This window comes from Choloepus didactylus, chromosome 9 (assembly GCF_015220235.1).
Source record: "Choloepus didactylus isolate mChoDid1 chromosome 9, mChoDid1.pri, whole genome shotgun sequence".
In the NCBI taxonomy this organism is placed as follows: domain Eukaryota; kingdom Metazoa; phylum Chordata; class Mammalia; order Pilosa; family Megalonychidae; genus Choloepus; species Choloepus didactylus.
The window spans coordinates 106,045,348-106,072,178 of NC_051315.1; the positions used below are offsets into that span (position 1 = coordinate 106,045,348).

The following is a 26,831-nucleotide window of genomic DNA, read 5'->3' on the forward strand; positions in this document are numbered from 1 at the left end:
GAGCTGCTGCGTGCTGCTGTTACTGTTTCCATCTGCTCCCACTGAAGAGATGTTTCTAAAATGGAAATTTGAATTTATTACTCTAATACTTAAATCCACAATAACTCTAACCTTCTTCTGTCTTTGCCTTCATGAATGCTTCCTTTCTAGCTTTCTAACCTTGTCTTTGATCCTTTCTCCATAAGGCCCTGAGTCTGAACAGGTCCTAATTTCAGATCTCACTTGCTAAAATATCCCCTTTTTTTTTTCTTGTTTAGGTGTCTGCAGATTCATTCAATAAATGACCGTAGAGTAAATAGTTTAGACCTTAAGTGTCTGTATCATAACTCTTCAAGTCTGCCATGTAGTACAAAAGCAGCCATAGACAATATATAAACAAATGAACATGGCTTTGTTCGCATAAGCTTTATTTACGAAAACAATTAGCTGAACCCGCTTCTAATCAAGAGATGTCTTTACTTTTATTACGAATAGTAGTTCAAGCCCTTCCATTGCACATTATATCTTCATAGTGTTTCTAAAAATCAAGGCACCAAAATTGCTGTGTTTCTTCTTAAAATACTAATAATTTTAGTAACTTTTTTTCCCCATTGTTTCAATGTGTTACATGGTATTGAAAGGGCAAGCTGGCCTCTTTCTTGTCCTTCAAACAGTCTGGTCATACTCTTGCCACAGGGCCTTTGTACTTGTTGATGCTTTTACCTGGAATGTTACTGTTTTACTCTGCTTCTTCACTTAAGTTTGTGCTCAGATACCATTTTATTAGTGAAATCTTCCTTTACTACTCTTTATATATGGCAACCTAGCTCCACACACATACCTACTTTTTTCCTGGCTCTCCCTATCTTTCATCCTCTGCTTTATTTTTCCCCCAGACACTTAATACCATCTGCCATATTGTATATGTTTTTATTTAGTTATTCATTTTCTGTCTCCAGTCACTTGACTATAGGCTTTGTGAGGACTGAGACTAGTGTGCTTTCCTCACTACTTTATCCCCAGTGATTAAAATATCCCTGTCATAGAGCACTCAACAAAAATTGTTGAAAAATGAATGAATGAATGAATGAAAGGCCTATTTGTATCATTAATCAAAGCTTTGACATTCTTAAAAGAAATAATAGCACATTTAAATTCCAGGAGCAGAAAACAGTTCTTCCTTCAAAGCATGTGGTGCCTGAAGTAATAGAGGACTTTTTCTGCAATTTCCTGATCAAAATGGGAATGACCAGAACTCTTGATTGCTTTCAATCTGAATGGTAAGAAATTATGTGGATAAATAGTAATAATTCTCTAGAAAGGCTAACATTATTTAACATGTATACTTTTTTTTTAAAATTCAATTTTATTGAGATTGTTCACGTACCGTACAGTCATCCGAAGTGCACAATCAGTTGCCCCCCGTACCATCACACAGCTGTGCATCCATCACCACAATTAATTTTTTTTTCAATTTTTAGAACATTTTCATTACTCCAGAAAAGAAATAAAGACTAAAAAGAAAACTCAAATCCCCCTCCATTATTGACTCATAGTATTGGTATAGTACATTTGTTACTGTTAATAAAAGAATGTTAAAATACTACTAACTGTGGTACCTAGTTTGCAATAGGTATGTTTTTTTTTCCTATATGCCCCTCTATTATTAACTTCTAGTTATAGTGTCATACATTTGTTCTAGTTCATGAAAGAGATTTCTAATATTTGTACAGTTAATCACATACATTGTCCACCACAAGATTTACTGTTATGTATGTTCCCATATTTTAACCTCCAGCTTTCCTTTTGGTGACATACATGTCTGTAAACGTCCCCTTTCCACCACATTCACACACCATTCAGCACTGTTAGTTATTCTCACAATAATGTGCTACCGTCACCTCTGTCCATTTCCAAACACTTAAGTTCAACCTAGTTAAACATTCTGCTCATAATAAGCAACCGTTCCCCATTCTTTAGTATCCTAGTGACTTATATTTCATGTCTATGAGTTTACATATTATAATTAGTTCATATCAGTGAGACCTTACAATATTTGTCCTTATGTGTCTGACTTATTTCACTCAATATAGTGCCCTCAAGGTTTCTTCAACAACCTGTTTTTTTAAAGATGGTTTTGTTTACCCACCATACATTCCATCCTAAGTAAACAATCGATGGTTCCGTGTGTAATCACGTATTTATGCATTCACCACCATCACCACTATCTATATAATGACATCTCCATTTATTCCATAAAGAAGGAGGAAAAGTCAAAGAAGGTAGAGAGACAGAAGAAAAAGAAAAAGAAAGAAAAAAATGACAGCTAAAAAGCAACAAAAGGAAAGATAGAACAAACTAAAGTAAAATAAGAGTCAGACAACATCACCAATGCCAAATGTCCCATAACCCTCCCCTATGTCCTCCTCTAATGTGTAGTTTTAACTTCTAATCTTAAAAGATTTTGAAGTGACCTAGTTTATGTAAATGGATAGAAACATTTTCTGTCCCCACCCTCAAACCACAAAACACACACACATATAATCTGAATTTCAGCTGCAAAGAAATTTTTATTAAACACATTTTCCAAATATTCTAAGTTTAGGTGATTTTCAGAAATCAAAAAATTGCATATCCTATGGAGTTATATTACACAAAGCTGTTTTATGAAATTCTTTCATGTCTTTTGCATAATTATTAAGGGTCTTATTTCCTGTGTTTAGATATCTTACTAAGAGTACTTCTTTGCTTGCTTATTTTACTTATAGTGTAATGGCTTACCTTTCTCTAATAACACAATCAATTAATTTTTTTCTACAAATATTCTTTCATTTAGAAGTGTGTTTTTTTTGATTCATTTTATTGAGATATACTCACATACCATGCAGTCATACAAAACAAAGCGTACATTCGATTGTTCACAGTACCATTACATAGTTGTGCATTCATCATCAAAATCAATCCCTGACACCTTCATTACCACACACACAAAAATAACAAGAATAATAAAGTGAAAAAGCAATTAAAGTGAAAAAGAACACTGGGTGCCTTTGTTTGTTTGTTTGTTTCCTTCCCCCATTTTTCTACTCATCCATCCATAAACTAGACAAGGGGGATTGTGGTCCATATGGCTTTCCCAATCACATTGTCACCCCTCATAAGCTACATTTTTATACAATCGTCTTCAAGATTCAAGGGTTCTGGGTTGTAATTTGATAGTTTCAGGTATTTACTGCTAGCTACTCCAATTCACTAGGACCTAAAAAGGGTTGTCTATATTGTGCTTTAGAGTGCCCACCAGAGTGACCTCTCGGATCCTTTTGGAATCTCTCTGCCACTGTAGCTTATTTCATTTCCTTTCACATCCCCCTTTTGGTCAAGAAGATGTTCTCCATCGCATGACGCCGGGTCTACATTCCTTCCCGGGAGTCATATTCCACGTTGCCAGGGAGATTCACTCCCCTGGGTGTCTGATCCCACGTAGGGGGGAGGGCAGTGATTTCACCTGCTAAGTTGGCTTAGCTAGAGAGAGAGGGCCACATCGGAGCAACAGAGGTATTCGGGAGGAGGCTCTTAGGCACAGTTATAGGGAGGCCTAGCCTCTTGTTTGCAGCAACAGTCTTCCCAAGGGCAAGTCCTGTGGTAGACGGCTCAACCGATCAAACCACCAGTCCCCCATATCTGTGAGCACATTGGCAACCATTGAGGTAGGGAAGCCCAATACCCCTGCATTCTCCACCAGCTCCTCAGGGGGGGCGCTGCATATTTTTTTTGTTTTTTTTTTTTAATTAACTTTTTTTTAAAAATCAACTGTATCAAAAAAAAATTAAAAAAAAACATACAATAAAAAAACATTTCAAACAAACCATAACAAGGGAGTAGGAAAAAGACAACTAAACTAATTACTTTACTTCCAACATGTTCCTACTGTACCCCAAGAAAGTAACCTAATATAGCAACATTTCTGTGAATTTGTTCCTAGTATACCCATCAGAAATTAGCAGACCATAGTCATTCCTGGGCATTCCCAGAATGTTAAATTTACCCACGGTAGCTTATCTGTTCTTATTGGGTTATAATTCCCCCTTCCTTAATTTCTCTCTATCACTAGTTGCCCTACATTCTACACTATAAACTATTTGTTTTACATAAAGTCACCTAAATGAAAGATTTTCTTGTTTTAATTGAAACTTTTAATAACTTATTGGTTATGAAAGTCAGCAGGCATGCTCTCTTTATTCCTTTGCCACAATAATAGTATCCCCAGGCATATTATCAGATTCCTAACATTATTTAAATAATTATTATTGAGTGATTGGATATGAAAATGTAAGGCTGATCTTTAATAGCTATTGTATATTATAGGAAGATGGATAATATGCTGTATAAAAATGCTTATAGTGTTTTCCCACTAAATCCTAATTTAAAATATAAAGATTGTTTGCAATTTCCACTAATCCAGTTGTGATGTAACTTTTATTTCTTGCTTTTTTTTAGGTTCTCATCTACTAGATCATGCATTAAGACAAATCAGTTTCATTATTTTAAATTGAACATCTAATAATGCTAATTAATTGAGTAGGAAAACCATTTTTCATTAATACGGTCTAAGATAAAGAGAAAGTTTGATGGTAAAAAAGTAATACTACTACTATTAAGTCTGGAAATTGTGTGAATTTTTTTTTATAAAAATGTCCCTAAGAAAAAATTACAACTGTTTTATAAAATACATTTTTCTAAAAGTAAATAAATGATTAATTTGAAGTATTAATGAAATGAAAGATTAATGTGGTTTAATTTCTTTTTTCTCCTTCTTCTAAGAATGTGTGTTAGGACATGCAGTGCTTAGATGTCTGACCAATGCAAAGTGTGAAATGATTCCCTTAGAGAAATCTGGACTTGCATATACTTTTAACAATTATGTGATATTAATATTTTAATATTATCTTAGATTAGCAAACTGAATTGATGAAAGGAAATTTCAGGAAGCTCTGATAGTATTGGGATATATGGAACCCCTAAGTAAGCATACAATACAATTTAGCATATTATTGCAATCATAAAGTAAAATTTGTATAAAGTATCTCTTTATTATATTGGTCTGGTAATACTGTGGTTCAAATAATTTTATCCTTATTCCTAACTGCCAATTTTTAATGAGATTACACTGTATTGGATACTTTAATTTCACATAAAACATTTCTGGTTTTGATCAGAAACCTTTACCTCTTCTATATAGTAGCACTATAGAAATATATATTTGCTGTGCATTCATGTTGTCCAAACAAGTTTTCTCCTTTGTTATTTTGTGGAAAAAAAGTTGACATATTTTTTCAGTCTGCAAACAATAATTGCAGTAAATAACAATCCTGTGTATCAGCGATCAGCAAACTAAGGCCCTTGGCCAAATCAGGCCTGCCTCCTGTTTTTGTAAATAAAATTTTGTTGAAACACAGCTACTATACTTTCTTTTACCAAAAAAAGTTGCCAATCCTTGCTTTAATAATAGATGAATGCGGTAGGAATTTGTTCTGTGAACTAATATGAAGTCTGTACTGTGGATTTAGTCAGTGCTCTTTTTATGTCTGTTTTAGAACTATTCTTTGTAGACAATGATAATTTCTTGGGGGCAAAATTAAAGAAGGTATTAGAATTGTAGGAAAAATGGAAATGTATTTAAGTTTATGCCTGAAAATGATTTTTAAGACAAAACAGATTAAATATATTTAGGAAAACCATGAATAAAATTTAAATGGTCCAACAATAAATAGTTAAATGTTCCAAGCATAATCTCCCCCATGTAGTTTTTAGTTTTTACTTTTGGCGTTTGGAAACTTAGAATTACTCCAAAGTTATAATTTTACGACTGGCATACAATATAACAGGACTGCAGGGAAACTGAATTATCTAACCTAGTAAATAGATATTTAGATTTATTTTGTTTGTCTGTCAGCCACAGCTATTGAGAATCAGTAGCATATATCAGGTTCTATGGCATAGGCTACCCATGGGGAGTTACAAAGAAAGTGGGGAGTCTCTCCTGTGGAGAATTTACAGTCTAAGGGAAAGAGAAGACAAAGATAGAATCTGTGTAATTCCAGTAACACACTTTTGTATTCATTAACATGTGCAACTCTAATTAAGGAGGTAGTAATGATGAAGATTTTTTTTTTTTAATGAAGAACGAGGAGGCTCGATGAAATGGCAGGAACTTTGGGAGACTTGAATTTAGAAAGAATTCATGAGGCATTTTGTGGGTTTCGAAAGAAAGAGGAAGTGGTTGGTACAACATTTAGGAGAGAATAACACTTAATTCCAATATAATGGATATTATACATTAGAAGCAAGAAGTGCTATATTATGTTTGTCAGAATAGTGGTAGTTACTAGCTGAAGTGTAGAGTGTAAATTAATCTGTTCAGGAAACACTTATTGAGCACATATTATGTGCCAGGCGCTAGTCATATTGAAAGGACTACTTATTCCTTTATTCCTTTTCTACAGCAAAGGAAGAGCTAGAGGTCTTTACCCTTAAGCTTTACCCTTAAACTTGCCCTAAGTAGTCTAATGAGGGGGAATGGCTAGTAACCAATTAAAATACAGTGTGATACAAGCTATTACAAGGGTCTACCAAGGGTACTAAAGGAGAGGCTTCAAACAACCTGGGTCAGGTAAAGCTCCCCAGAAGAAGTACCTTAGAGTGTCTGAGTCTAGAGAGTGAGTATAAATTATTTGGGGTGGAGAGTGGAGGTGGATTCAGAGTTCAAGGAAGAGAGATTTATTTGGAAAGAAAATAAGGGAGAGACACAGAAAGATTGATTGATTTACTGTGATGCCTAGAGCAATAGGAACTTCAACTGGGTTGAAGGAATAATTAGGGGTTAGAATATGAAGGGTCTTTTACCATGTTAAGGAGTTTGGATCTTATCCTGAAAGTGATAGGCCCTACTAGAAGATTTTAAGTAAAGAAATATAAAACATAATCAGATCTATACTTTAGAAAGCTTCAGAGCAGTGGTTTGACTATAAGGATCAAGTCTCATCAACTCTTAGAAAATTATAGCTTGATGGGATCTTAGAGATGATCTAGCCTAGTCCCTGCAAGTTACCAATAATGAGTGTTTTTGTTCACATAGCTTACTGGAACAAAACTGGAATTAGGGCTTAGATCTTTTGACTCCCAGTTTGGTGCTCTTTCTGCACTTGATTCATTGTTAATTTATTCACTTGGTAAACCAGTTTCCCTAGACTTCTCCAACCTGGAAGGGCCCACTTTACTCTGAGATTTATCCTGCTTAACTGCAGTAAACCCATTTTTTCTCCATAATCAGTCAAATTTCTTTAGAGAGCCCTGCTCTGATCTTTTGGAGGCCCAGTCTTGCCAACTTGAGTCTGTTTTCTTAGACCTTAGTGCTGCTTCTTTTGGTACAGGTCCTTCCCTCATTGTTCTCAAGGTTAGCTGAACACCAGGCTATAACTTTTAAGAGCCTTACAGGAGATTTGGGAATTATAGAAGGGAATTATAATACATAGGATATAAAATAAAACTATATGCCGATATCACTGATCTCTGGGTCATGTATTTTTCAGAAACAAACAAAATTTTAAAGCAATATTTATATCAGATTTTCTTGGAATATAATCTAGAGAAATACAATTCTGTCCACAAAGAAGATAGCCTTTTCCCATTATTATATAGAACAGTTTAGCTGTTTGGAGCCATATTGCCTTGAACTTCTCTGTTGGAAATTAGAATCTTTGATTTACTCTTGCATGATCAAACATTCATTTAAGTAATCTTCTAAAATAAATTACCATCTGCTCCAAAATATGAATTCAAGCCTTCACCTCTAAAGAAACAGAGAGGGGAACATCTACTTACAGTAGATGTTAAAATGATAATTTCTCTAGCTTCTAACCATGAGGAGTTAAAAGTATCTTGAGACCATCCTTAGCACAGTTGTTCCGATATATTATTAATGATGTTCTTATATGGGAGTATGCAATCCTAAATGACTACAACATCTCTATTTTGAAGCCTAACATCAAGTTGAACACCCAGAGTATGTGAAGATTTGGAGAACCTTTGACACGGCAGTGTAGTAATAACTAGCTCCATTCCCATGTCAGTACAGTGCTTTACTCTAAACTCCATCATCCTCCTTAACTTCCTCCTCTCCCAGTACAACATTCCTTTGTTCCTCACTCTCAGCAGATAATCTTGTCTTGAACCTCACACAAAAAAATAAATTTCCTCTGGTATGAAGTTCTTTAAACTCCATCTATACATATTTCTATAGGTTTCCTATTTCATATTTCTATAGAAACTTAATTCCTTTCTCATTTAATCATTCTTTCAAAACCATTTATTGACAATCTACTTTGTGGCAGATACTGTTCTAAATGATGAAAATACATCAGGAATAAAAGATGACCCTCAAAGTCACTATGGTTCCAACTTCTTCAAGGACCTCCATGTTCTTTGATCATACCTTTATCTGGCTATGTCATCTATTTCCCTCCCTCCACTGGTTTGTTCCCCTGATTGTTGATGTGGTCAAAACTTACCTTAAGAGTGCTTATCTTCCTTTCCCTCTTATGACCACCCATTCTTTCTCTCTCTCTTCCCTTCCTGCCAATTTTTTGAATATTGGTCCTTTATTTTTCTTTTTACTTTTTAATTTTCTGTTCAATCCTTGGTTCTCTAGTTTGGCCTCTGTTCTGATCTTTTCACTTAGGGTAGGGTGGTAACAAAAGTGCTTCAAAGGTATTAGTGCAATTGTTTATAATATTTAATTTCTTCTTAATTATAGAAGAGATTTTAAATTAAGAGGTATTAATTTAATTTTTATAAAGATACTTTTAATAAAATAAAATTCGACATAATATATAATTATTCAAACGTGGGCAGTGGAGTTACAACTTTTGGGAATGGTTAGGTTCTAAAGCACAAGCCTGGAATTAAAATTACCACTGAAAAATCCCTTGTATTGCCAGTATTTGTGGGCAGTATGTGTGGTTTTGTATATATATTACTGAGTCTCAGTTAATACTACACAACTACTTGTTCCTTCAGCATTTAAGCCTATTGCTGTTTCTTTAATTGATGAGGAGTTGGCTTCTGTTCAGGTGTCATGTTGTAAGAACATTTTTCCCCTGATCAGGATTAAGTTAATCACAGGAATGCTGTGGTTTTTCTATAATGGTAACTTTTATTGTCCACAATATGCTAAGTTTGAGCACTGTAAATATAACATGCACACATGCATATTTATTTATTTACTTACTATGTTATTGAGAAGGCAGCCTTGTAAGAGAATATTTAACTTGATTTATTTTTTAAACAAAATTAATACAGTGCTTATTAAATATGAAGTATTAACACTATTTAAGAAGATAAGCCTTAGGCTTACCATTCAGGAATGATCTTTGTGTTATTTTTATTGGTATATACTCTCTCTTGCATTATTGCATCTAATTCTGTCACAACCATAGCAGGTAGCCACTACCCTATCTCCATTTTAAATGGCTCAGGAAGCTACAGAAATATGGTTGGAAATCTACCCATGGTCACAGCCAGTAAGTGGCAGACTCAACCCAGGCCAGGTTGTGTTTAAAGCCCCATCCCCTAACCATAATGCTGAATTGTGGAATGATACAAGGGAATCTTGAAAACAAATTTTTTGGTAAAGTTGCCTTTCGGCTTGAATGGAAACCAAAAGAATATAAGGGTTACCTTGATTTACAGTCTGAATCTAAAAGTTTGATAGAATAATTGTGTTGTACTCTGCCTATTTTCCGTATTTTCTTGAGGACACTGGGGGCTAGTATTGAACTTGTTCAACTTAACTTTTTTTTTTTTTTTTTTTGGTGGGGGGGAAGAGCTCATCCTTGTTCTCATATGGGAGGATCCTTGCTAGAAGAAAATTTAAATCCTTTTCTAATGTGTTCATTCTTTAATTTTTCACTGGCTTTTTCCTCTGTGCTTTTTAAATATAGGGAACCTTTCTGTGTCTTGAAAGTACCTTAACTCTAAAGCCTCTTCTGAGTTTATTTCATTCCTTTCATAGCTAAACTAAAAAAACGTGACTATGTATCTTACTTCCATTTTCTCTCCATTCGATTCCTCTTTCATCTACTGTAGAGTATTACTTCTGCCCTGCCCCCCCCCCCAAAAAAAAAAAATTGCCTCTCTGGTCATCAACAGGGACCATCACAGACAAAATGTATTTCCTTGATTTTCATTTTTCTTAATCGGTCTGCTATACTTGTCACATTTGATTAGATCCACTTTCTTGACATTCTCTCTACTTTGGCTTCTATAACTGTTTTTTCTCCCACCTAACTGACCAGTCTTTCTCAAGTTTCACTTTTAACACTGGATCTTAGCCAAAAGGCCAAGAAGCGATTAAGTTTCACTTTTAATGAAGCTTCTTCCTTGGTCCTCAAACTATGGATTTGGTTTGAGGTGCTGTCCTTGGCTCACAAATTTCTCACTTTATACTTAACCCCTTGGAGAGCTTATTTACTTTCTCAATTTCAACTATTGTTCTCCTGCTTAAGATTCCAAACCTGGTTTCCAGCTCTGACCTTCCTCATATTTTGTTTTTTAGTACAGTCATTTGCTTTTGCGATGGACATTCCACTTAAAGATCTTGCCATCAATTGAAACTTTAACATGTTAAATAAATACATCTTCTCTAACATTCTGATGCCTCTCCCTAACAGCCTCATTTCTGTTATTCTGTCAGTGGTACCATGTTCTCACCCTCAGGCTTATAATCTTGAAGTAGTCTTTAACCAATATCTTTATCCTCCTTATTTAATTTATCTAGAATTTTTTTTATATTGTGGTAACATATCCATGACATAAAATTTATCATTTTAATAATTTTTAAGTGGCATTTTCAGTGGCATTAGGTACATTCACAATATTGTGCAACCAGTATCACTATCTATTTCCAGAACTTTTTCATCACCCCAAACAGAAACTCTGTACTCATTAAGCAATAATCCCTCAAGTCATTAAGCAATAATCCCTAAATCAACTTAACTTTTCCTGTGGAGAACTCTGTTTCTACAGGGATAAGTCATGGTGGATATTCCAACATCCTTCAGTTTTGGCAGGAATTAAGATAATTTTGTCTTTATCGGGGAAATATTTCCCTAATCGTCTCTGAAAATATGAGGAAGAATTCTCATTTGAGGCCTCATCTTATTTGGGTGACTGTTTCCTTGTCTTTTATATCTTATGCCTCGAGTTCCAATATGATGGAAAAATAAGCCTCATCTGTATGTTTATTGGAATTCTGTCATGCTAGTCATAATTCATGTCAGTGGATCTTAAACTGTTTTGGGACATAGACAAATCTTATCACAGCTCCACATACTTTCTCCCTGAAAATGCATACGTATACCATTTCTACATAATTGGAAGTAGTTTATGGAACTTATAATAACTATTAAGGATAGTAATGTATTTTTATTGGCTGTAAATTTATTGATAATTTTGTTGGGATTAAATATTATTTCAAATTTCTAACAGTTATGACAATCTTGTTTTCCATCTGAACACTTTTCAGTCTCATTCTAAGGGTGACAGAATATGAAGGGAGAAATAAAATGGCACAAGGGTATTTCACCAAAACGTAAAAGGCTTATGTAGAAGAATGCAGGTTTTATTGAGCATTATATTTCTGGAGTTTATAGATTAAGATTTCCAGTTACCTTATAGCATTGTCTAATAGTTTTAGTGAGTTTAAACAAAGTCTTCATCCATACTTTTACATGGATGGCAGAAATTTTACATGAAAAATGATTTTTGAATGTCCTAAGACATATGTAACGGATCAAGTATTATATATTGTTTGTACTTTTTTTTTACCACATATTATTTTATTTACATAGCATTTATCTTAGAGAAAGACTATCACATCTTTTTTTTTCCTTATTGAAATAATCTCTTTAGTGATTTTTTTCTGCATTAAATAAAGCCAGTTGCTGAAAACCAATTTTATGGCCAGAAACTTTTATGGTCCAATACATCAGTCACTCTCCATGGCTTCTCCTCTGAAATGAATATAAATCAGATTCTAAATGTGGATAAGAAATGAATTTACTATTGAATTGTTATCTATTTGTTCTTTTCAGATTGTGGTGAATATTTATATTGACTCAATTATCTTAACACTTTGCCTATTCTGTAAAGGTCCTCTTGCTGGCTTCATGTATCAGATAAGATAAAACAAAAACATTTGACTTTATTAATTTATAATAAATTAATAGAATTATTTGTAATATGAAAATATTGGAAATTAAATTATTATAAACTCTAATATTCAGCTCATTTATGGCAAACTTGGTAGAGATTTCTTTATTAATAACTTTATTACTTGATATGTTTTCTATGCTCAGAGTTTTAAATTTAGCTTTATTGTTACATATTGTGATTGCTATTCTCATCACTTACAAATTTATGAATGACTCTCAGACATTCCTTCTATTTCACTGAGAAAGTATAAGAGAATTTCCTTGAGCATCCCTCTCTACCAACTTGCTGCCTACTCTCCCGTCACAGAGTCTGAACCCTATGTGCTGTTACGTTACCTAGGGCCAATCCTCCTCTTGTCTACAGAATCTCAGCTCCTGTTGCCTACTCAAGGACATTGCTTATGCAAGCGTCCTGTCTTTTTCCCTGCACTGCCAGTTTTTCCCTCTCTGCTGGATTATTCTCAGAAGCACACTGACATGCAGTATCTCACATATTTAGAAGGTGGGGATGACCCTATCCTGGACTCTACATCCTCTTCTAGGTTTATTTCGATTTTCTAGGCTCCGTTTTATAGCATACCCTCTTGAAAGAGTTTATTGCTATCTCCTCATTCCCCACCCTCTCGTACCTACTCCAGATTGGCTTCCATCCTTATGACTCTACAGAAACTTCTATCAGTGACTTTCACTTTACCAAATTCAGTTATTAATTCCCAGTACCCCTCTTATTAAACCTCCTTGCAGCATTTGTTACTGTTGTTCATTTCTTCCTTCATAGAATACTTCCCTTACTTGGCCCCTGGGCCACAACTCTCTTATATTCCTACACTACTTCACTGTCCTCAATTTCTTAGTCTCTTTTGGTAGTTTTCCCTTCTTTTTCTGAACTTAAAACATTGGAGTGTTTCATAGCTCAGTGCTAGGACTTCACTTCTTCCTTTGCATTCAGTCCCTTGCTGGCTTTATTCAGTCTTGTTACTTTAAGTAATATCTGTATACTGATGATTCCCAAATTTGAATTGCCTGCCCTGACTTTCCCCTGAAATCTGGACATGTATCCAAATGTTCATTTTTACCTGAATGTCTGCTAGGCATATTACATTTAACATGAATAAAAACAATCCCTTGATTCCTCCAAACATGCAGCTCCTACTGCATTTGTCCCCATCTCTGTAAATGACACCTCTGTTCTGTCTTTTGCTCAGTTCAGAAACCTTGAAGACAGCCTTGACTTTTCTCTTTCTCTGATATCCAACACCCACTCCATCAGAAAATCCTGCTGATGTCACCTTCATGGCATGTGCAGAAGCCACCCTCTTCTTACAACCTCTCCTTCTACCAGCTTTGTCCAAGTCATCTTCCTCTTTCTCCTGGCTTATTGCAACAGCCTCCTAACAGTCTGATTCTACCTTTGCTACTCAGTAGTCTACTTCTTCAAACAGATGTCAAACTAATTGTGCCGGTTTGAGTGTATTGTGTCCCCCAAATGCCATTATCTTTGTGGTCTTGTGTGGGGCAGAAGTTTTGGTGTTGGTTAGATTTGCTTGGAGTGTGCCCCACCCAGCTGTGGGAAATAATTTTGATGAGATGTTCCCATGGAGGCTTGGCCCCACCCATTCGGGGTGGGCCTTGATCGGTGGAGCTACATAAATGAGCTGACTCGGGGGGAGGAAGAGAGTGCAGCTGGGAGTGATGTTTTGAAGAGAAGCAAGCTTGCTGGAGAGGAACGTCCTGGGAGAAAGCCGTTTTGAGGCCGGAGCTTTGGAGCAGATGCCAGCTGCCTTCCTAGCTAACAGAGGTTTTCCGGAGGCCATTGGCCATCCTCCGGTGAGGGTACCCGATTGCTGATGTGTTGCCTTGGACGCTTTGTGGCCTTAAGACTGTAACTGTGTAGCGAAATAAATCCCTGTTTTATAAAAGCCAATCCATCTCTGGTGTTTTGCATTCTGCAGCATTAGCAAACTAGGACACTAATCCTTTTAAAACATAAGTCTGTTCAGTGCCACCCCTCTCTCAAAATCTTCCAGTGCCTCCCATCTGATTAAGAGTAAAATTCAAATCCTCCCTTTGGCCCCCTTTTCTCTTCCTGTCCTATTTTATTTAAGCACTCTCCCTCATTTGCTTAGTTGGCACCAGCTCCAGATACTGCAGTTGTACTGGCTCTTTGATCTTTCTTACAGATGCCAAGCAGTTTCTTGTCTCAGGGCATTTGTATTTGCTCTTCCCTCTGCCCAGAACGTGTCTCTCCCAGATATCTTTAGGGATCAGCCCCTCATTTTGTTTAGATCTCTGTTCCTGTTCAGATATCACTTTATCAATCATACAAAATAGTACCAACACCCCCATCATTCTTGCTTCAACCCTCTGTCCCTTTCATCCTGTTTTTATTTTTCTTCATAGAACTTATTGCCATCCCTACTAGAAAATAAAATCCATGAGATGGGGACTTGGGCATTTTGTCTACAGTTTTGTCTATGCCAGTGCTTGGAACATAGGAGGTGTTCAGTTATATTTTATACATGGTGATGGTATTCATACTTAGCTGTTCATTAATATTTTATTTTTTAAAATTATTTTGAAAGTTGACATTTTAATTTATAAATATAATGAAGTGACTTCTATAAATATTTCACTGAGACTTAACTTTTGAATTGTACATAAATTAACTGAATTTTGTAGAAAGAAACAACAAACTATTTTTTTTTGGTTTTATCATAGGTATGAATTGGTACAGAAGAAGGTGACTGAACTTAGAGATGGTGGGATTGTTCCAGATGTCTATGCCCAGAATATGCTTTTAGAAAGTGAGAACAAAAATTTGAAGAGAGACTTGAAGCATTACAAAGAGGCAGCTGAGTATGTTATTTTTTTAAATGATGTTTTCTTCTTATTTTGGACTAAGTAAAAGTAAGAGTTGAAGGAGGCTAATATATGGATGGTGGTTAATGTACCAAAGCTTCAGTTCTGGAGAACTGAATTATATTTAAGTTCTAGTTGGAAAGAATGTGAAGGGCTTCACTAGCAGATTAATTGAGCAGATGACCAGGACTCACACAACTGCAGTTTACTGACAAGTGTGGAATGTGGGGGTTTGCATAGGAGATGCCTAATTTGTTAGAGAACATTCATTTCCTTATGTATTTTGATAATCTTTTCATGGTTTGTGAAATTTTTCCCCTGTAAATATAAGCTAATTTTTGACATAATAATAAAATTGTAAAAAGCAAAGAGGAAGGAACTTGTGTATTCCTGGTAGAGAAACTTCAGGATTTGAACATTCCCCAAAGAAAATCTTTGTGTTATAATTTCCTAACATGAATTTATGCATAGAGGAGAAAATTTAACAGTTTGAAGCAAAATCTCTCCACATCATTCATTCTTTCTGAAACTAATGAAAGACTGCAATTTTTGGTGAACAAATTTAGACAAACAACCAATGTTATTTTGTCAGAGGCAAAGGTGTGAATGTGTTGGCTTAGGGTGGATCTGCTAATATATGATATATGGAAAATCACTGCTTAGAAATGGAGGTGAGGTGGTTCATGCTTCATTTATTCATTCATTTTTATTAAGCATGTTTATAGGGAGGGCTTTCTCTGTCAAAGAATCATATTAAAGCAAAAAGTAGATTAATAGAGCTACCAGGCGGGAACGTAATAGTTTTAAGATCTTTTGTAAAAAAGTTTAATGCAAAGAAATAAGACTACACATTGGAAAGTTGAAATAACATTTAGAATAAGTTCCTAATTTTAAGAGATGGCTCTAAATAAAGATAATTTGTTTGGTCACTTATAGAAATGTTTTTGCAAGGTATACAAATTTCATATTTTCTAGGATGTACTATTTGGCATTTTACATTTTATGTAGATGTATGTGATGGCTGTAAAATGATATGTTATTAGAACCAGCAAATTCTGTATTCTCAGTTCCATTTCTCAGAATTGGTTTGCTCTGTTTGCCCTGATTCTTGATGTGATTTTTGTATAGACACCTAATGGATGTGCTGGGAATTTGACACAGCAAATTTTTCAAAGTGCTGCCTGGCATGCTGTTTCAATTTCTGATTCCCTTTGAATTATTGCTTGAGTTTACTAATTTTCTTTTGAATAGATTCATCCTCTTTGTGCAGTGAGTTTTGTCCTAGTGACATTAAATTAATCCTCATTGTTGATTACTGGTTGTTTGTAGAATATTATATTTAATAGCTATAACAAAATGATATAAACTTTACTGATGCAAAATACTAATATAATGTTAAAAGGAGCCATGATTTAAAACAGGTATCACTCAAGTGAAGTCTGTCTTGTTTGTGTTTACTAAAATATTAGATTATAGCTTTAGTTTCAGTGGCTTACAGGTATTTCCCAAGTCTATCTCATTTGATATAATTTCAACTCTAACAATTCAGAAAAGGGAAATATTTATATGCTTTAATCTATCTGACATGGTAAATTTGAAGGATAGCTGCTTGACTCTTGGTAGATACTTAATAGTTTTTTGTGGAATGATTATTAAGCATCTTATACTTAAGCAATATTTTTGATAAAACATGTCCTTGTACCCTAATTTTGTTGAATGTATTCTCAGAAAATGTAGAATGAAGTTTTAAAAAAATTTCCAGGGCTACATTTGTCATGCTAAAGGTTTGCCTCAAATCTTAATGCTTTTCTCTACCAGGCTTTCCAGTTCAATTTGTGAGGGTATTGTTCCAACAGGCATTAGTGATAAACATGAGATTCTCTTTATGGAATTTGGTCTTTCATTTGTCTTTATGGCATTAGGCTATTTCTTAAAGCAACATAAGTGTGTAATTAATATTTAATATGCAGAAGAGTTGGGTTACACTCATGCCATGTATTGTCCTTGAGGATTCAGATAACATTTATATATGTTTCTAGAAAAGTCAGAGAAATCATATAGCTATGTAGTTAATATTTATCTGGTTGGGGGGGGGGAGTTGCCAAGGAAAGAATACTGAACATAAAGTTCAAATACCTGTCTTCCAGTATTCTGCCACTTATTAACTCAGTTTTGTTACGGTTAAACTTGGAGTACTTATACATAATATTGACTGCTACAGAGTAATATGATAATTAAATGAGCCAGCCTATGTTAACGAACGTGTAAACCACAAAGTGCTTTGAAAATGTCAGCTGTTACCAATATCTCTCAACCTGCCATCCCTAGATTTTTTAAATCATTAGATCTTTAGTATTTTTGATATTTAGCAATGATGAAGCATGGATAAAGAAGTGAAAAGTGATAATATTTCATTCTAAGAAGTCATTAGAATTCTGCCTTGTTGCAACTATTGCCCATTTTATAACAACAGAGATTTTCATAATTATTTCTACAAACGTAGATTCTTTTCAAGATATAAAGTTTGGGAAAAAACTTTAGGGAAAATTTCCTTATATATGTTTTTAAGGGTAGAAAAAGGGTCAGCATTATAAGAAAAACAGATTTATAGTTACACTGAAAATAAATGTATATTACTAGATACTGGAAAGAAATGATATAAATAATATTTTGACAACCTGGCTTGGAAAAGGAGAACATAAATTTAGTGTCCTTTTGAAATGTAGACCAATTGTTTTTTTTAATGCGAAGTTCTAGAATTAATTGCAGATAATTAATTGCAGATAATTGGTGGTTGAATGAAGAGTAGAAACACATTTCTAAGAAATATAATATCTTTCACAGTTAAGGTACAGTTTCATAAACCTTTGTTTATTTGGTAGTTGACGTACTAAAAAATTCACTTTGGTCTGAGGTCCATAATTAACTATTAGCAGTTTCATTAATTAGGAACCTGCTTGCTCGATCTGTTGTCTTTCTTGACTAGCACTTTATGTCTTCTCATACTGCAGATATTGCAAATAATCTCAGTTGGATGGTTTACTCCTAACAGTACCAGTGTTATTTAACATCTTTTTAGTCTGGCTTTCACCCTACCTATTCCACTGAAATGGCCCTCTTGGATACCAAAGAACTCCTTGTTATCGAATTTAGCAGTCTTTTTCCATCCGTACATTTTATTTTTCATCCCTTTCCTGCAGCTTCTGTGACAACACACCGTTCTATCCATCCTCCTACCTCATTGACAGGCTGCTTTTCCTCTTCTTCCCTCTACACTATTGGCATTCTCTAATTCTGTGCTGTCCAATAAGTAGCCACTAACTTCATCAGACTTTTGACAAATATAACATGTAACATACCAGGCAATGGTAAGTGATAAGAAAAATAACACAGATAAAGGAGAAAGAGATCAAAGGGGTTCTATTTTATCTAGGATGGTGAGGGGCATCTTAGATATCTGCAGATTTTTGAAAGAAAGATATCTGAGTGAGCAGACCATGTATAACTTGGAAAAAGGGAATTCCAGGTAGAGTGAAAAAGTACAAAGAGGCTAAGGTGTATTAATCTCGGCTTGTTAGAGGATTAGCAAGGAAGCCAGACTGGCTGAAGCAGAGAGGGAGCAAGGAGGTTAGTGGTGGTGACCTTTGTTAGAACTTTGCCTTTTCTCTGAGTGGGATGGGAGGCGGCTAATGGATGGTTTTGAGCAGAAGCATAGTGTACGCTGGTTCCTGTGTGGAAACTGGACTGGGTTAAGGGACTTGAAACAGGGAGAGCACCAGATACTGCATAACCTTCTCATGGGTTGACTTAGCTAACTAACTACATGGTAATAATGAAGTCAAACAAGCTCCCTAAGGAACAATTAGGTTCTTGCAGGGAAAACATCTGCTGTTGTCAAACTTTATATTATAAACCAAAAAAGTTTGTATTAATACAAACTTTATATTACAGCCAAAGTTTGGTTCAGAAACGACATTGATATCAGATCAGATATTGTGGGTAAATCAACAAAAATACGTAATGTTTTGACAGTTACTAGAAATGAGAATGTAGTTACCCCTCAGTTTCCTCATTTGTAAAAAGAGCAATATTACTTGTCTCTGAAGGAAGTATATTTAGCATGTCTGTCATATAGTGAGTGAACAATAAATTTTAAATCAGTATTTTCCATTACACACCTTTTTTCTTTCATAGAGCTCACCAGTTTGTGATTGTATGAGTGCATATTTTTATTTACTTTTTAATTTTTGTATCCTCTTATAAACTCAGTGAGGGCAAAGATTGTGTTTGTTTTACTCATCACAGTATAATGAGCATGGTGCTAGTAGATAGTATATATTGAATGGAGAGAATACCATCATTATCATCATTGGTATCTTCATCAACCTTTTTATTTGCAGAAACAGCAACATTGAATAAACCAACCAAGAGTGGTATTTCTTCCAGAAGGCAGGTCCATAGCAATTTATTTACATATGTTAACTTTTTAATATGAAAAATATCAAACATTTAGTAAGTAAACAAAATAGTATAATAAACCTCATGGGCCTGTCAAACAGTTTCAACTCTTATCAACCTTCTGTCATTCTTATTTCATTTCTACCTCCATCCACTCCCTATCCCACACCTAGTTATTATTTTTTACTGTTCTTTTTTTTTTTTTGGAGATATAATTTACATACCTTGAAATGTACAAGTCTTAGCTATACAAACAGATGTAAGTTCCCACCTATTACGATATAGAGTATTTCTATCTATCCAGAAAGTTCCCTGCCCAGTCATTCCCTGCCCCACCAATCACTGTTTGGATTTTTTTCCATTATATATTAGTTTTGCCTACTTGAGAACTTCAGATAAATGGAATAATGAATGTTCTCTTTTGTGTTTGGCATCTTTCATTCAGCATAAATTCTGTAAAATTTATTTATGATTTTGCATGTATATAGTAATTTGTTCCTTTTTATTGCGAAATAATATTTTCTTCTATGATTTATGCCACAATTTTTTTTATCCTTTTCCATTTGTGTTGTTTCCAGTGTTGGTTATTATGAATAAAACTGCTATGAACATTTGTATACAAATCCTTTTATGGGCATGTGTTTTCATTTCTTTTGGATAAAAACGTATGAGTGGAATTTCTGTGTCAAAGGGTAGATGTATGTTTACCTTTATAAGAAACTATCAGTCCATTTTCCAGTGTTCAAGCTGGGCCAGTTAATATTCTCAGTAGGAATGTATGTGAGTTCTAGTTGCTTCATATTGTTGCTAACATCCAGTGCTGTTAGCCTTTTTAAAAATTTTAGCCATATTAGTGCATGAGTAGCAGCACCTTGTAGTTTTAGTATGCATTTCCCTGATAACTAATGATGTTGAACTTGTTTTTATGTGTTTATTGACTATTCATAAATCCTGCTTTCTGTTTTTTGAAGTCATTTGCCCATTTTTGATTGGATTGTTTATCTTATTATTGTCCCAGTACATTTCTTCAAAAGATTTTTCTTCTCCCATTGAATTTCTTTGGTACCTTTGCAGAAAAGCATTGACCTTATAAGTGTGGGTCTACTTCTAGACTCCATTCCATTCAACTATTTGTTTTTCCATGTGCCAGTACCACACTCTGGATCACTGTAGCTTTAAATAAGTCTAAAAGTTAGGTAGCGTAAATACTCCAGCTTTGTTCTTTTTCAAAATAGTTTGACTATTCTAGGTCCTTTGTGTTTCCATATAAATTTCAGTATCTGCCAATTTCTCTACAAAGGTAAGGGTATGATTATGATTGGGATTGAGTTGAATCTATAGATTAATTTGGGAAGAATAACATAATTTGGGAAGAATGGATATCTTCACAAGTTTTAGTCTTCGAATCCATTTACATGGCATTTCTTTCCATATGTTCAGGTCATCTTTAATTTAATACTGTATACATACTTAGGAAGAAGCTTGAAATTTATTCCCTTCACATTTAATTTCTAATGTCTATATTTCATGGTTACATTGTGGGACCCATATAATAGGGACTGTGTCTTGTGTTCATTATATCCCAGAGTCTTTTGCCATGCCTGGTACATAATAGGTGCTTAAGTGATTGTGTGCTATTAACGTCTTGGCTGTTTAGTTAAACTTCTAATCATTTTTAGAATAGATAATTAATGAATTTCTCCTCTTTCATAGCATTCCTTTGAATTAGGCAACATTTTTAGTTGATGATATGAATTTTAAAAACTTTCTGTCAAGATAAGTCTTGCCCTATTTGGAGCACTGTTTTCTTTGCTGTGCTTTTACATTAAGAAAGTATAATGCAGACCAGAAAGAGTTTATTGACAATCCTGAAGATTTGACAGAAAATAATACTGTCTGGAATTTCTAACTATAAGATAAAAAATGTTCCATTTGAAAAGTAAATGAAATGTTTTATTTTTTTCTTTTACCAGAAAATACAGACATAAAGAAAACTAAAATTAAATGCCAATTAATATCAAGAGGAAATTAGTTGCTTTACTAAGGGGCCCTGAATTCATTTACAAAATTCAATACTATAAAATGTCAGAGTGTCTAGCTCTTCTGAAGATCCATTTACTTTAATGACTTTTAAAAACAAACACTGTGGAAATGATGATAATAATGAGGCCCATAAAATTTCATGCTTTAGTGTTTAGGTAATTACTTGTTAAATTAAGAAAGTATTGTCTTTGGACATGGGCTTACCTCTTTTTTTTTTGGTTAAGAAGATAATGAAAGTTTACCTCTAATCTGGTTGAATACATTTACCTCTAATCTGGTTGAATACCAATTACATTTTGACCATACAAAAATTATTACAATATTAAGTTTAGTAGCCTATACTAATTCACTAATAACCAATTGAGTATAATGAAATAATTGGTCATTATATAATACTCTTACCGGAAATTACTTTCACTTAGATTTGCACATAAGAAAAATATATAGCAAAGATGACCTACTTTTTGTAGGTAATCAAGAATGGTTTATATGTTTTCTTTTGCCAAAATATAACAAATGATCCAATAAATTCATTACTAAATGAATGTACTTTGTTAAAGCTATTCAGTTAATATAATGTTTTCACCATAAGCATTCACTTAAAATATATTTATTTAGAGAAAACTGTTAAATCACTTTATATCATATTGAAACATGGGCTTTTGGGGGAAATAATTTTATATATTGATAAAAATATTCATATTTTCATATTGTTTTATTAAATATTAAATTCTAGATTTTGATGTGTTGGTTTCCCAAAATGGGGAGGTTAGTTGGTCTATCTACCATTTTATTAAGAAAAAGCATGTGTGGAATGTGTTCTTTATGATATAAAATTTAAGCAGAATGGTTCGCTGATAACTCTTAGTACATTGTACTTGAAATAGGACCTCTGGTTGTTTGTGTTAAGAGGTTTTTTTTTTTTTTTTTTTTAAGGAAACACAAAGTTGCTCTACTAATCTAATGAGAAAATACTGTATAGTTTAAAATGAGTATTTTGAGCTGTATACTTTAGTACAACTTTTATTTTCCTTTTAGTAGTCAGATGAGCTTCAGGAAGGTTATAATAGGAGAAGCATTACCATGAAATGAATTCAGATTGTTTTACTGAATAGACTTCATTTGTGCAAACAGAAAGCAAGTTCCTGAAAACCAATTTAATGGTCAGAAAAACTTTAAGATCTAATACTTCAATCAATTCCTATGCTTTCTTTTGGGATGAGCCAAATAGGCCTCTAAAAATATATTTTGAAAAGTAGGTTGATGCAATGCTATACATTTGTGGTTCTGCACAAGAAAACTTTGTAGCACTATTATTATTATTGTAAAATCAGTGTATCTGAATTTTTAAAAGACTACAAGTGCCTTGTAAAAAGCATAAAAACAAAAACACATCATCTCAGTGATTAAAGCACTTTTTACATTTCAACTTAAACTGGTTTTAAAGTATTTATATTGTAAGTTTGTCCTTTATGTTTATAATTACTATACTTTGTATACTTTATCCTATACTTACTATTATGAGTATTATTATTATTATTATTATTATTAATTACTGTTTAACAAAATTGATTTGGCTAATACCTAATCATATATCTGAATCAGCTTGGACAGTATTCCTCCTGGAATCTGACTTCCTAAAGATAAATTTGTTGCTACTCCTATGTGCCTCCTCAGCTCCCTAGACTTCCCTTTACATAATGCTTTTCTCATTTTCTTGTAATTATTTATTGGTCTCTTCATCATTAGGTTGTTGATTCTGAGAACAGGGATTATGTCTGTCTTCTTTCTTTTTCTTTTTCTTTTTCTTTTCTTATTTACATATGTTCCATACCCACCAAATGTATATTCTCTCTTACCCCATACCATCTTCTGGCAATCTGAATCTATTTTCTGTCTCTGAGGATTTGCTATTTCTAGACATCTTTTATAAGTGATACATTACAATATTTATCCTTATGTTCTTGTTTATTTCAATGAGTACAGTATTTTCAAGTTTCTTCCAGGTTGCAGCATGTCTCAGAACTTCATTCTTACTTATGGCCAAATAATATTCCATTGTGTGTATGTGCCATATTTTGTTTATCCATTCATTTGTTCATGGATGCCTGGATTGTTTCTGCCTTTTGGATATTGTGAATAATGCTGCTATAAATATTGGTGTACAAGTATCTGTTTGAAACCTTGTTTTCACTTGCTTTGGGTATATACTTAGAAGAGGAATTGCTGGATCATTTAGTAATTCAATAGTTAACTTTTTGAGGAACTGCCATATTGCTTTCCACAGTGGCTATAGCGTATCACATTCCCACCAACAATGCACTAGTGCTCCAATTTCTCCACATCTTTTGCAACACTTGTTATTTTTATTTTTATTTTTTTTTTTCAAGAATAGCCATCTTAAGAGGATGAAGTATTATCTCATTGTGGTTTTGATTTGCATTTCCCTAATGGCTAATGATGTTCAGCATCCTTATATGTGCTTATTGGCCATTTTTATATCTTCTTTGGAAAAATGTCTATTCAAGTTCTTGGCCTGTTTTTTAATTGGGTTATTTGTCTTTTTTTGTTGTTGTTTCGTTGAAAAAGTTCTTAATGTAGTCTAGATATTAAGCCCTTTTCTGCTACATGTTTTGCAATAGTTTTCTCCCATTGCATAGGTTATCTTTTTAATTTACTGATAAAGTCCTTTGATGCACAAAATTCTTAATTTGATAAAGTCAGGTTTATCTATTTTTAAAATTTTATTGCTCGTGCTTTTGGTGTCATATCTGAGAATCCATTATCAAATCCCTGGTCATGAAGGCTTGTCCCTATGCTATTGTCTTAAGAATTTTATCATTTTAGGGCTTATATTTAGGTCCTTGAACCATTTTAAGTTACTTTTAGTGTGTGGTGTGAGGTAAGGGTCTAACTTCATTCTTTTGCATAAGAATATCCATTTGTTAGAGACCATTTTTTTTTTAATCCCAAATTGCAGGAACCCAGCACCCTTTTTGAAAATCAGTTGGCCATAGATGTATGTGGGGGTCTTTTTTTAGATTTTCAATTCTGTTCCATTGGTCTATGTGTCTATCTATGTGCCTGCACTACACTGTTTTGATTACTATAGCTTTGTAGTACTATTTGAAATCAGGAAGTGTGAGTCCTTCAGTTTTGTTCTGCCTTATCACAATTATTTTGGCTCTTCAGGGCCTATCACAGTTCCATAGGAATTCGAGGATTGACTTTTCCATTTCTGCAAAAAGTGCTTCTGGAATTCTGATAAGAATTGCATTGATTTGGTCGATCACTTTGGATAATGTTGACATCTTAACATTAAATTTTTCAGTCCATTAATGTGGGATATCATACCATTTGTTTAGGTTTTCTTTTACTTTCTTTCAGCAGTGTTTTGTACTTTTCAGTATACAGGTCTTTTATATTCTTGGTTAAATTCATTCTTAGATATTTTATTATTTTATATGCTATTAAAGTGGAATTGTTTTCTTAATTTCCTCTTTGGATTGTTCATTTCTAGTTTCTAGAATATCAGTTAATTTTTGCGTGTTGATCTTGTACTCTGCCACTTTGCTGATTTTGTTTATTTTTGTTTATTAGCTCTAAAAGTTTTCTTGTGGATTCTTTTAGATTTTCTATATATAAGACTGTGTCATCTGCAAATAGAGATATTTTATATTTTCCTTTCCAATTTCAATATGTTTTATTTCTTTTTCTTGCCTAATTGCTCTGGCCAGAAGTTCTTGTACAATATTGAATAGCAGTGGCGCAAGCAGGCTTCTTTTTCTTGTTCTTGATCTTTTCTTTTCTTGTGATGTCTGTATTACACTTTGGTATCAGGGTAATTCTGGCCTCATAGAATGAATTGGGAAGTGTTTCCTCCTTTTGGATTCTATGGAACATATTGAGAAGGATTCGTGTTAATTCTTCTTTGCATATTTGGCAGAATTCATTGAATGTTTGGCAGAATTCACCAGTAAAGCTACCTGGTTGTGGACTTTTTTTTTGGTGGAGGTTTTTTATTACTAATTCAATCTTTGTACTTATTATAGGTTTGCTCAGGTTTTTTATTTCTTCATGGGCCAATTTAGGTCACTTTTGTATTTCTAGGAATTTTTCCATTTTGTCTAGATTATCTGATTTGTTGATATATGGTTGTTCCTAGTATTCTCTTATAGTTTTTCTTTTTTTTTAATTTCTGTAAGGAGAGTAGTAATGTCACCATTTTCATTTCTAATTTTAGTTTTTTGCATCTTTTCTCTTTTTTCTTTGGCAATCCAGCTAAAGGTTTGTCAATTTTATTGATTTTTTTGGAAGAACCATTTGTTTTGTTGATTCTCTCAATTGTTTTTCAATTTTCTATTTCTTTTGTCTCTGCTCTTATTTCCTTTTCTCTCTTAACTTTGGGTTTATTTTGTTCCTTTTTATTTTGCTCTTCTTTGGGTTTATTTTGCACTTCTTTGCTCAAGATGTGAAGTTAAGTTATTAATTCAGGTATTTCCTTTTTAAAATATAGGTGTTCTTAGCTTTAAATTTCCCACTGAACACTGCCTTTGCTGTATCCCATAAATTATGATATATTGTATCTTCATTTACATTCCTGTCTAAATATTTTCTAATTTTCCTTTAATTTCTTCTTTAATCTATTGGTTGTTTAACAGTGTGCTGTTTAATGTCCACATATTTGTACAATTTCCAGTTTTTCTATTGTTACTAATTTTTAACTTCACTCCATTATGGTTGAAGTTACTTTGTATGATTTCATTATTTTTAAGTTTGTTGAGACTTCTTTTGTGCAATAATTATTGACTATCCTGAAAAATGTTCTATATGCACTTGAAAATAATGTGTATTCTGCTGTTGTTGTGTTAGTGTTCTTTATTTGTCTGTTTGATCTATTGGTTTATAGTGTTTTTCAGGTTCTCTATTTCCTTCTTGATCTTCTGTCTAGAGGTCTATCCAGTACTGAAATACCCAACTTTTATTGCAGAACTCTGTATTTGTCCTTTAGTTCTATCAATATTTGCTTCATTTGTTTAAGACCTTATTATTTATAAGTGCAAATATATTTATAATTGTCAAATCTTGTTGAATTGACCCTTTAATTGATATATAATGTCCTTTTCTGTATCTTTAACAGGTTTTTTTTGTTTTGTTTTGTTTTATTTTTTTTTCTTTATTAGAGAAGCTGTGGGTTTAAAGAACAATCATGCATAAAATACA

At 33.6% G+C, this 26,831-nt stretch overlaps 1 protein-coding gene across 8 annotated transcripts in view; it reads left to right on the forward strand.

Moving 5' to 3' along the window:
- SPAG16 (sperm associated antigen 16) overlaps positions 1-26,831 on the forward strand; it is a 1,128,509-nt gene that overhangs the window by 16,173 nt on the left and 1,085,505 nt on the right. For 7 of the 8 annotated variants that reach the window (XM_037849693.1, XM_037849694.1, XM_037849698.1 and 4 more), the window contains exons 4-5: positions 1,141-1,259; positions 14,967-15,104. In XM_037849693.1, coding sequence (XP_037705621.1) covers positions 1,141-1,259; positions 14,967-15,104 — 257 coding nt within the window. Of the gene's footprint in view, positions 1-1,124; positions 1,260-14,966; positions 15,105-26,831 lie in introns of all 8 variants that reach the window. The other variant, XM_037849695.1, reaches the window with a different exon arrangement.